This window comes from Peromyscus leucopus, chromosome 4, assembly GCF_004664715.2.
Source record: "Peromyscus leucopus breed LL Stock chromosome 4, UCI_PerLeu_2.1, whole genome shotgun sequence".
NCBI classification, from domain to species: Eukaryota; Metazoa; Chordata; class Mammalia; order Rodentia; family Cricetidae; genus Peromyscus; species Peromyscus leucopus.
In genome coordinates this window covers 29,980,088-29,992,458 of record NC_051066.1, presented here as the reverse complement: position 1 = coordinate 29,992,458, position 12,371 = coordinate 29,980,088, and the positions used below count along the sequence as shown (strand labels likewise).

General features: G+C 42.6%; 1 protein-coding gene across 24 annotated transcripts in view; it reads left to right on the top strand.

Moving 5' to 3' along the window:
- Positions 1 to 3,198: 3,198 nt before the first annotated feature.
- Positions 3,199 to 12,371, top strand: part of Neb (nebulin) — a 196,481-nt gene continuing 187,308 nt past the window's right edge. For all 24 annotated transcript variants that reach the window (XM_037204780.1, XM_037204781.1, XM_037204762.1 and 21 more), the window contains exons 1-6: positions 3,199 to 3,274; positions 3,841 to 3,922; positions 4,407 to 4,471; positions 8,101 to 8,142; positions 9,988 to 10,188; positions 11,924 to 12,031. In XM_037204780.1, the coding sequence (XP_037060675.1) occupies positions 4,436 to 4,471; positions 8,101 to 8,142; positions 9,988 to 10,188; positions 11,924 to 12,031 (387 nt within the window). In that variant the 5' untranslated portion in view covers positions 3,199 to 3,274; positions 3,841 to 3,922; positions 4,407 to 4,435. The remainder of the gene's footprint in view (positions 3,275 to 3,840; positions 3,923 to 4,406; positions 4,472 to 8,100; positions 8,143 to 9,987; positions 10,189 to 11,923; positions 12,032 to 12,371) is intronic.

Genomic DNA, 12,371 nt, shown 5'->3' with positions numbered 1-12,371 from the left:
TAGTACAATCATCTTAGGGAACAAGATTTCAATGTATTAGTTTCTGGAATACATACATATTCACCCTACAACAGAAAAGTGAATATTTCCCCAGTAGACTGTACAGTTTACAAGGCTGATAACCCAAAGGTAGCCAAGATTCGTGCACAACAAATGAGCAGAACTATTTTAGGTGGCAACTTGGCAAAGATTATCAGTGTTCAAAATGTGCCTATAACCTGGGGCTTGGTAATTTTGCTTCTAGAAATTTATCCCGCAGAAACATTTCCTACAGCTAGGCAAACATAATGTGTAGGGGTCTTACTGTGCCTTATACTTTCTTTAGTGCTGTATTGTTCTATTTTGTTATAGGAAATAAAAACATAAAATAAGCCATGCCTGCTTGTACAGACCTGTAAACCTTCTACTCTGGAGGCTAGTAGTCTTCGAGGACTGGAGGCCCTGAGTATGACCCCAGCCTCAGCTACGTAATAAGAACTGGGTCAAAACAAAACAAATAAACAAAAACAAGACAACATAAATGTTAGTGAATGAAGCAATGATTAAACAAACTATACTCTATCCATTCCATAGAATTATTTGTGCAAAATAAAGTAAGATGCATTGGTGTGATTTTATTTAAAAGGTTATTGCAGTTTTTATATGTAAATTTGTTAGTAACTCTTTTAGAAATTTCTGGAATTTACCACTGACTGCCTTTGACAAAGTCTATGTTTCATTTTTTGGAGTTTTATACTATCTTTTTATTTTGTAGAAATAATGTTTCTAAGCCATCCCACTCTTGGGCATATACCCAAGGAATGCTGATTCATACCATAAAGATACATGCTCAGCTATGTTCATAGCAGCACTATTTGTAATAACCGGAACCTGGAAACAACCTAGATGCCCGTCAACGGAAGAATGAATGAAAAAAATGTGGTACATATAGACAATGGAGTACTACTCAACAGAGAAAAACAATGAAAGCATGAAATTTGCAGGCAAATGGATGGAACTAGAAAAAAATCATCCTGAGTGAGGTAACCCAAACCCAGAAAGACAGTCATGGTATGTACTCACTCATAAGTGGATTCTAGATATAAAATAAAGAACAATCAGACCACAACCCATAGAACCATGAAGGCTATATATATATAGCATGGAGGTCCCTAAGACGACTGTGGCTTATAATAAATTTTGGTTTTACTCAATTATTGAAAAAAAATATAGCCAAACGAATGGAAACACATGAACTATGAACCAAAGGCTGAGAGGCCCCAAGCTGGATCAGGCCCTCTGAATAGGTGAGACAGTTGATTGGTTTGATCTGTTTGGGAGGCAACTAGGCAGTGGGACTGAGTCCTGTGCTCATTGCATGAGTTGGCTGTTTGAAACCTGGAGCTAATGCAGGGACACTTGGCTCAGTCTGGGAAGAGGGGACTGGACCTGCCTGGACTGAGTCTACCAGGTTGATCTCAATCCTTGGGGGAGGCTTTGCCCTGGAGGAGGTGAGAATGGGGGCGTTGGCTGGGGGTAAGGGGAGGGGGAGTGGGAGGGGGGAGAATAGGGGAACCCATGGCTGATATGTAGAACTGAATGGTATTGTAAAGTAAAATAAAAGGAAAAAAAGAAAAAGAAAAAAAAGAAAGAATGTTTCTAATTTTTGCTTTTTTTTGTAAATAGACAAAAAGTAGCCCATGTTGAGCTGGAACTCATAGACTTAACATGTTTTTTCTATAGTATATATTGGATAAGAAGCTATGTTTCCAGTCTACAGCCACCAAGTGAATGATCTCATGTTACACAGATAAACGCTTGCTCATAAGATGCATGAGGCCACGTGAGATGAACTGATACACTTAGGGAAGATGATAAAGAGGTTAAATATGACTAACTGTCCCAAAAATCCTGCAGCAAGGAAGATGGAGAGGTAAATAGCCTCGAAGCACAAGATGGCTTTGTAATATTTCACTCCAAAAACTGTTGCAGTAAGATAAGTGTCAACAAGGAGACCACTGGGGTTTAAGCCTCGATTCAGAAGCAGGCCAGAGAAAGATACATTCTAGTTCCACGTGAATTTATAGTTTATGTGCATTCTATGAACAGTCAGAGGCAGATTGTAACCTTAAACAGTGGATTAACATCAAAGACAGAAGAAGAATGAGGGGCACAGGCAAGCTTTAAGGAAGTTGTTGGATGATATTGTTGTTGTTTTGATCTATTTCTGATGTTGGTTTTGTCGTTTGTTTTTGAGACATGGTCTCATGTTGTCTAGGCTAGCCTTGATCTCCTTCCCAAGTATTTAGATGGAAGACTTGGGCCACCGTGGCCAGCTGTCAGACGATTCTGTACAAAGCAGATGTCTTACACTGTGACTTGCCTGGCAGGACATCATTTTCTCCTGCTGTGGTAGTAATTTCCTGGTTTCCAGCTGATTCGAGTTCGCTGTTCATGACTGTAGCCTATGGGGCCAGCATCCATGCTTTGCTTCTAGGAGATGACAGTCAATGGGAAATCAGTGACTGCATTACCATGGAGAGGTGTGAAGCCTTGTATTCCCAGCAGCTGGGCAACTGGGAGAAGGAGAAGTTGGACACCACTGGCCGCGCTCCCTGCCTTAGAACCAGGAAATCAATGAGCTCAAACTCTGATTACATTTGTGGATATCTCATCCAGGGTTACAACCAAATATTGTCACCTGTAATTGCATTGCATTTAAAAAAAAAAAACAAAACAAAACAAAAAAAAACCCTGCTTCTGACAGCCTGACAGTGATTTCTGGATTGTATTCCTTAGTCTCTCACACAGCCAAAACGGTGATATGCTTGTCCCTCCCAAGTAAGCATTCCAAAGGAATCCTGTGGCCCTCTGGGAAGATCAGATGGTGTAAAGGCAGAAACAGGAGAGTCAAAGCCTCCCAGCCCCTCTTAGTTCCTGGTCTCAATCATTTTGCACAAGTGGATATGGAACAAGGCTTCAAAAAATGGTAAATTAAGCCTGAACTTGACTCTTGGGTTGACAGTTAGGTAAAAATTCCATCACATTTGAATAGTTCTAAGCTAGCAATTTGTTACCCTTTATCCTTTAGCGGAATTGGTGAACAGGTGGTTTGCAGAAGATCACCCAGTATATTTAGCTTCTGAAATTTGAGCAACTCAAGATCTGATTGGCTGCTCCCTCCACATGATAAGTTGGGAGCGCCGGCACCCGGGTGGCTTTTGCCTGGGCTTCTCAGGAGGGGAGAGAGGGGAGAGGATTTGCTGCTGGCCAGGGTTATTCGAATAGCTCGAAGGTAAGGCCTATTTATTGTCTTCTTCTGGATTGTTCTCCTGAGAGTAGGTTCCATGACTCCCCTTGAACTACTTTCCAAAGTTCTGAGTACCTAACTAGGGAAACAGCAATGGGACGCGGTTAGGAAGACCCCATTAGTCGTCTCTGTCACGGAGCGTGGAGATTCAACTCAGTGTTGCCCTCGCCAATTATTGTTGGACCAAGGTGGCTATCTAACACCAATTTTCTTTTTCATTTTTGTCCTAAATATATTCCTATGAAGAAGGCTCTATGGTCAGTGTTCCTATATTTATCTCGCCCTGTAGAGCTTCCTTTGCCTCAGAAGGACCAGCAGTTTCGCTAGCTTAACAAAACCAGCCACCCAGGGTATTGGTTTACAGTGGAGCGTCCCTCGGAGGGGGACAGCTGCTCCCAGACATCACCCGGCTTGTACGGCGCAGCCACTCTCTGGCACCAGGCCGAAAGGCCTTCAGCCTTCCCCCAGTTCCTGAATTAGAAATGTAGGCCAAAGACGGGCAAGCAGACGTGTACTTCAACCAATGCTTTAATTTTTTTCGTGTTTTTCAGGCTTGAACACGAGCTACAGAAGGGGAAAAAATACCCACGGAAACCGATGGTTTTCCGGAGAAAATAACCCCATTGCCTTGAGGTTTCTACTTTTATTTTAAAATTTATGGACAGATTTAGTCTACATGTTCTAATAATATAAGCGATATTGCATATAGCATTCTAGATCAAGGCAGAATACTAAGTTAGCCTTTCTAGGATTTGGGGTTTCTGAGGCACAATTCCAGCTGCTGAAAGCCACACTAATGCTCCTTTTGCTAAAAAAAATTTTTGCTTGAAAATATTTTCTCTCTAAATGTTTGGTCATTTAAATTCTATCTCTTGAGTCCAAACTGCCTCACTTCCCTTTAAAACTAGAGCTGGAGGACCCCTGTATGGGTGTATGGGTAGCATCGCTCAGCGTATCACTGAGGGAGCCAGGAGAGGGAAGTCATTTCTTTTATAATCTGTTTAAATGCCCCTTAACCCACAAAAATATATAATCACTTTGACTGTCTTGATTTTAAATTTTTTATGGTGTTATAATAAAATACTAATATATTTTTGTTTGTATGGAATATGGAAAGTCTGTAGGTACCACTACTACTCTGGAAAAATGGCGGATGATGAAGAATATGAGGAGGTGATAGAGGTAAGAAGAAAGCCCATTTGGCAGCAGAGTTCTTAGGTAGTGACAGCCGGAGCCAATGGGGGAATCAGTCATTTGAAAAAAACGCACCATCTGCTATAACTTCCCAAAGGGTCACCATCAAAGTGTGAGAAAGGCATATTTCATGTTCAGTTTCACAGTAAGTATGTGAGACCTGGAAATGAAAGGGCATATCACTACTTCCCAGTTTTACTCATTCTCAAACGATCAAAAAAAAAAAAAAAAAAAACCCTCATAAACAAACAGCAACAAACAAAACCAAGGTGTGGGTGCAGGTAGGTTTTGTTTTTAAAACTGATGTCTTTCCCACCTCCCAACCTCAATGATCAAAGGGCCCTGTGCATGCTTCCCATCATCCGTACGAAGAGAGAGGGAATGGGCAGCTTCTCCTTCTGCTTCAGTTAGGTGAATTGCATAGCGAGTGTGTGTTACACACAGGAACAGCCATCTGTGAGCTAGGCGTGCGTGCATGTGAGTGTGTGTGTGTGTGTGTCCACAATCTAATAGACACATGTGTGGACTCATGAAGGTCACAGCAACAGCTGGAGCCACTTTGCCACCGACTCCATCGTATTTAAGCAAATAAACAAGACTAGCTTTTGAATCTTGACTGAGAACTAGGACCACAGCGGCTGTCTTGACAGTATCCGCCCAGATCAGTGATGGCTACCTGGCAGTTTTACAGAATTAATTGTGTGCCTCACATTAGTATCACATAGTTACAATCGCAGTATTACTTTTCCTTATCAGCTCTTGCCTTTAGCTTTATGTTCTAGAGCAGAAACCCAAAGGCTTGCAGCTAATCCATGGGAATACATTGCTATGAAACTGAAAATGCCTAGAAAGTTCCAATTAACCTAAATGGATAAAAATCTGTGTTCATTTTTAATGACTGCTCCAAACAAAACTTCAGATGAATGTGCCAAAATTTACCCTTGCTAATCAGTCTTTATATAGGCAATGAAAAAAAATTTATTCTAGAAATAAAATTACCTTTATTGCTGAAGCATATAAAAGCTAGAATGTTTCTGACAGATGTAGTATTTAACCTCTCTGGCTTATATGCTGATGGCTACATCTTCTCATGGATAGCGCCATCACTAATGAACATTTTAATGTAAGTTCCTAAAAGTCAGAACTATCCCTATTAAACACACTATAAATTAAGTTATAATTATGATTAATTTCTTTTCTATGGTAATAATAAAAGGAACACTTTCAAGCCTCCAGTTAAACTACCCCTGGCTTTTTCTAAGTGTTCGTGTGATCTTGGCCACTGTGCTTAGTGTTAGCCTTGATGGAGTCCACTAGTCACAAAAATGGAAGGGTCTATTTTAGGCAGTCCCTCCTTGCCATTTTGTTCCCATTACTGCTTCGGGTCTGACCAGCAGGGGCCTTTCAGGGAGAGTTGAACCCAAGTCTCTTTGGTCTCAGAAAAGATCACAAGAATGGGACGGTGACAAGTTCAAGAGAAGTGCCTTAAAAACCATATCCAGCCTCAAATGCACATCTCAGATACCTGAAATACAATTATACTGGCACCGTCTATACAGACTGAAATGTAGAAGGAGAAAGGAGCAATAACACACAGCCTAATTAGCAGTATAACTCTAAAAAAAATAAGATTTAGCATTCAAGTTAATGCCAAGCACTTGGACAATGTTGCATTCTTTTGTGTGTGTGTGAGCTTATTTCCAAGATCGATTTCCCAATTGTGAGATCCAGTAAAGGTGAAACCACATTGCCTGCCAAAAGCTGCTTCTCCTGGGATGCTAAGAAAATCTGAAATCAATGGGGATCATTCATTGTAGTTTAATATTTCTTTGCAGGCTACTCAGGCTCTGTGTGACCAGGGGAATGGCTCCGTTTGCCCTCAGTGTCAAACAATATTTCTTAAAGTGTCTAAATGGCCTTTGTCCTGTGCTGAAGTCACAGGGGTAAAAGAGCCCTCCTCTGTCCTGAGAGCGCATGTGGTGCCTTTTGCTATATGGAAAGATACATACACACAAAAGTTAAATTTTAAATGGAAAGTAAGCGCAAGCTGAAGGGGCATTAAGTGAGCTTTATATAGTTATAACCACGGTGAAGAGACTAGATGGCCCGTGGCAATGAGAGCGTACTGAACCAAGGGCGAAAGGAAGTAGGGCACTGAGGAGAATTTTGCATCGGTGTACCGCTCCCTGCCCCCAAAACTTCGGTGTCGGCGTAAAAGAAGAGAAGCATAAAATTCTATGCTTTTCTCCAACTGAGAAAAATGAGCCAAGAACTTCCTTTTTACCCCTCTCTTCTGTGCGCTGGCCTGCAGGAGCCACTCCCGCTGTGTGCCCAGCAGAAGAGCTGGGGCCGGATTCCACTCTCCTGAGGCATCAGAGACAAAATGTCAGCCAGTTCCTCTCTGTATCTATTTATTGCTCGTGATGTCAGAGAACAACAGGAGAGTGGGTTTCAGATCCCGGCTGCAGGACCAGCAGCAAACTCACTCCCCTGCCGTCTCTGGGGAGCCGTGCCCTGTCCCCTTCCTTCCCAGACCTTCACCAACTGTCACCTTAGCACCCCGCCTCCCCCCTTCCCACAGATAGGCCTCCCCAGCGAAGCTAGCTAGCGAAATCACCTGGTGCTTCGGTGGAGGCAGGCAGGCAAGTGCCGAACTGGATGCAGGCTAGCCTTTGTAGAAAAGGGGCAGCCATCACTCCAGAGGACTCTAAGTAGTCCGAGGGAGATGGGAATGACTGAGACGTGACTGTTATTAAAATTTTCCTCACGCTATGCTTCCCTTTTGTCTTATAATTAGTAAACAGTGAGTCCTATAAATAGTTTCTCTGCACATAGAGCATCCTCGAGATGGTATTATTGGGTTCTTTTCTAAGTATTCTTAGAAATACTAAGATTCTCTCAAATACTGTGCTGGTTAGTTTTTGTCTACAAAGTAGAGCCGCCTGGAAAGAGGGAACCTCAATTGAGGAATTGCCTCCATGAGACTGTCTGGTAGGCAAGTCGGTGGGGGTGTTTTCTTGATTAATGATTGATGGGCAAGGGCCTAGCCCACTGCAGGCAGAGCCAGCCCTGGGAAGGTGGTCCTGAGTTGTAAAAAAAAAAAAAAGCAGTCTGAGAGTTCTGGGGGAGCACACCAGTAAGTAGCGCTCCTCCATGGTTCAGCCCTCTGCTCCTGCTGGACTTCCTGCTCTGCCCTCCCCTGAGGATGGACTGTTATGAGACATGTAAACCAAATGCTTCCTTTGCTCCCTCGGTTGCTTTTAGTAATGGAGTTTATCCGGCAACAGAAAGATAACCAGGACGGAAATTATAAGGGGCGAATGTTTCTTGCCCCAAGAAAACAGCTTCCAGTGCCAAGAGGTACCTCAGACCTTGCCTCACCTTGCTGGACACCTTGCATCTTTTTCTTAGCTCTGACACGTCCACTGTAGCTTTCCTCCACCTTCCTAAGTGACAATAGCCCCAGAATGTGAACAGGCCCTCACTCCTTCCTCCCTGCAGATATTCCAATGCCAACTCAGCCCGGGAAGCCAGCTCACAGGTTCAGCAGAGGCAGGGGAGGGCTGGCTGCTGGCTGCTCTCCTAGTCACATTGACACTCCTGTGCTCTGTTTACAGTACTACACGGAGGAGACAGTTTACGAGGAGGTGCCGGGAGAGGTAAGACTCAGCCCACCCGAGCATGTTCTGATTCTCATCAGAGCCTCTTTACTCTCTCATACTCCTGGCGCTAGAAAGATGAAGAAAGCGAAACTCACTTAGGAAGCTCACTCGCTTGCCTGTGCCCAGAAGCTGGTGGTAAAAGAACAGACCCTGCACTTGACAGGATAATTCACTTTTTTTTATGCTCTGCTTATGCAAGAGGGCAAGGAATGGTTCCTTGATGCACATTGTGGCATTTTTTTGTATAGATGGTATGAAGGAAGGTCGTAACAGTGGCTGCCTCAGGTGACGTCTGAGTGGCACAGTCTAGCCGTTTAATTGCATAGAATTATAGCTTGTAGGGTAAGGTCTCTGCCACCAGGGGTGCCGCTCCTGAGACATTGTCCCCAGTGACTTAATGACAAGCCACTTTAGGAATCCCAAGAGAAGGCATTTTTGTAACAGTTCCAGTTTTGGAATCCCCCAGCCTCACACTTTATTTTCTGTGTGGAGCTGTTTCTCCTTGAGCCTGACAAATACTGATAAAAGTGGCAGACTGTGAAGTTGGCTTAAAGAGCCCATGGCCGGATTAAAAGCTGGCACTGGTGGTTTGACTGGGTTCTCATAGTCAGTCAGGCTTTAGTAATGGTAGGCAGAGTGCCGTCAATTCCAGTGGGGCTTGTCAGGTCTACGGTTGTCTTAGCGGGTTTCTCTTCCCCACATTGACGCTAGAGTTCTGCCTTTGGGACCGGAGGTCTTTGCCTTGAAGGACGAGATCTTACACAGTACATCGGAGCCTCTGCCTCTTGTTCTCTGTCCTTGTGGACCTACCATATTTCTAACCATGGACTACATCCAAACTTTGAATCTCAGTTTTTTCGTGATAGCCCACTGTAGGAAACAATGGTCCCTGCCTACTGCATAGACAAGACTGTTGAGAGGACAATCGTTCACTATGCTGTCACCACTGTTCTGGTCCCCAGTGTAAAGGGCAGTCCAGTGTGTGCTGTAAATGGCAGTAATGGACTAATTCAAAAGACTAATACTTACAATACTGATGTGATGAGGGTTTTCTTTTTTTTTTTTGCCTCATATTATATAAGATGACTAATGCCTATAGAAAATGCAGCTGGTCTTATTCACTTAAAAGAAAATCAAGAATTTAAGCTTTTTTTTGTTTTGGTTTTTCCGAGACAGGGTTTCTCTGTGTAGCTTTGCGCCTTTCCTGGAACTCACTTGGTAGCCCAGGCTGCCCTCGAACTCACAGAGATCCGCCTGCCTCTACCTCCCGAGTGCTGGGATTAAAGGCGTGCGCCACCACCGCCCGGCTAAGCTTTATTTTTAATAGTATTTTATTACTCAGTCTCATTTGCTTTTTCTTGGAAAGATTCTTATTGTTTTGTTTTACTTTATAATGGCGCTGGTGGTTGGACATAGGGCCTTGTACATGCTAAGCAAGTGCTCTACCCCTGAGCTACAGCGTGACGTCACTTAAAAAGACATGATTAAGACTATTTTACTTATGATTTTGTTTATACTCCATTGAGGTATTTGACTAGCTCTCTGAAAATACAGTTTACAGATGATGTCACAATCATTATCCAGGCTGATGTGTGTTACATGCCGTCATATGGATGTACAGATATCTAGATAGGTAGATAGATAGATAGATAGATAAATAGATAGATAGATAGATACATACATACATACATACATACATACATACATACATATATCTTCATGCTTTGGCTGGCTTTGTAAATGGAAAAGGAACATCAGGAAGGTCGATGTGACTGAAGTTACAACAGTGTTCACCGAAGTCATGGTATTAGTGTTAACTTCATAACCACTTTTCATTTTCAGACAATTACAGAAGTCTATGAAACTACGACGACAAGGACATCTGACTATGGCCAATCAGAAACTTCCACACCAGCGCTGGTACAGCCACAACCAGCAAAACCGATGGAGCGGAAGAAGGTCATCCGGAAGAAGGTGGACTCTTCCAAGTTCATGACCCCCTACATTGAACACAGTCAGAAAATGCAGGATCTTTTCAGCCCAGTAAGTACTGAGCGCCACCTCCCGTGCTGGTTAGATGATTGAGAAGTTACTGATCTTAGCCAGCTCTGAGATGCTGGCTAATTTTGTTTCTCAATCTTGTAAGAACACAAATATTTTGTAGAAATGTGTCTTTTGTGTGTGACTGTGGAATTTTTGAGTAATTCATCTATGTCATTACAGCATTGGGATAAACCTTTGTTGTTACTGAAAGATATGCATAAGTCTGATTATAAAACACTGTTGCATAGCCAATCCAGAGCAATGAAAACACGAACATGAATATTTTATTTCCTCATTTATTTACTGAAAGTCTGTTCATAGAAGCTAAGTCACATGGTTAAACTGTGCCTGAGGGGAGCAACCTCTTAGAGTAGCCAGCACTATAAAAGATTACTAAGTGGTGACGAGTGAAGGACTTATAATTCAGAAAACCAAGCTCAGGCTTAACCCCTTTGAAACTGAGGAACAGAGCATTTGAGGTTAGCTCAGAGCCAGGGCTTTAAGCATTGCTACACAGTAGAATCTCCCACAATATTTTAACTGACTAGTGCTTGGGGCCTTCTTGTTTAACCGGTTCAAGGCTCAGGCCTGTGCAAAAGAGGCTTTTAAAGCTGCATAGATGTTCTCACACAGACCCCAGACAGAGAATGATTGAAGAGTCAATGGTCTCTGCTTCTTACAGTCCCCCGAGAGTGGGACCGACAGTGACTGCCAGAAAGCCACATTTATTTCAGTAGATCTGATTTGTTGATTTCCACAATGGGCCAAAGTCTCTCCAGGTAGCTTGATTGCATGTGTTTCAGAGGCTTGAAGAGATGAATTGTTATAGTTCGGGGTGTGGGGGGGAGGCATTGCATTATTCAGGATCAAAACTGTTGTCTGAAGCTTCCATGTTGGTTGACTCTGAAGATCATGTTAACTCCTGGAGGTTATGGAATAAATTTCTAATTTGGATCCTTGAATGATCTAACATGTAGGATTCTAAACAGGACTTCCTTTTCACTGCAGTGTTCAAAATAAGGCAAAATTATCTCATTAATTTATTGCCATATAATCTCATTAATTCAGTCACTATGAACCTAGAATTTCTGATATTCTGAGTGGAATGTTGGCACCCCTCCTCCTCCTGTTAGCCAGTGGTTAGTGTCTGGATCAGCAGTTTAATTTAGATTGTTGACTACTCACGAATATTCTTTGAGGCCTTGATAGTTATAAGTGATGCATACTATTACCAAAGCAAGGATCCGTTGGGGAGCTGGCAGAAGTAATAAATTTGCATATCATTATAAAATATTCCATAATTCAGCTTTCCATTAATTCAGCTGGCATCACAGCTGTGTAACCACTGCAGCTCAGCTGCAGCTTCTGAACTGAGTATTTTTGCATTGTATTAGCAATTACATCTTTTCAGAATCAATTCATCTTCTAGAATAATTGATATTTCGGGCTTTTGTATATGTGTGCAACCAAAAAAAATCAAGAGAATTATTTTAGGGCATATCCCAGACAATTGTCTGTAACAAGTCTCCAGGATCCTAGCATGTTTAGGAGGAACAATTAACAAATCTATTTTAGTTTTTGCTGAGAGGGTATGTGATAGAATGAAAGCTGTCGCAGCTGATAATTGTTATTACTTGGAGGATTTAAAGAAAAATCAGATGGGGATGTATGTGTTGCCTGAACTTTCCGCTGCTGTCTGGTCACGTTCCAGAATAATATCTGGTATTCTTTTCAGAATAAATACAAAGAGAACTATGAGAAAGCAAAGGGACAGCCATATGCCATCACAAGTGATACTCCAGAACTTCGCAGAATCAAGAAAGTACAGGATCAACTCAGTGAGGTGGGCTTCATTCTAAAGTAAAGGAGGGAGGTACTATGAGACTATGCCCAACTCTGGGGTCCTGGGGCTCTAAATGTACGGGGAATAAGGAGTCACATTACTCTGAGCAAGTCCAGACATCTAGAGAGGGCATTAGCCATGAACCCTGTTTGCTGCAAATGAACCCAGAAAAAAGCTTGGCTTAGCAATCAAAGAGGAGACTTTTTTCTGACTATTTTCCGACTCGTGGTGGTCCTCCACATGGAGTACAGTGAGGCTGAGAAGCCTCAGGCTGGAAATTCAGCCAGCAGAGCAGGCAAGCAGTAGTGCAGATGCTCTGTGGATCTTCCTAGCTAAAAGG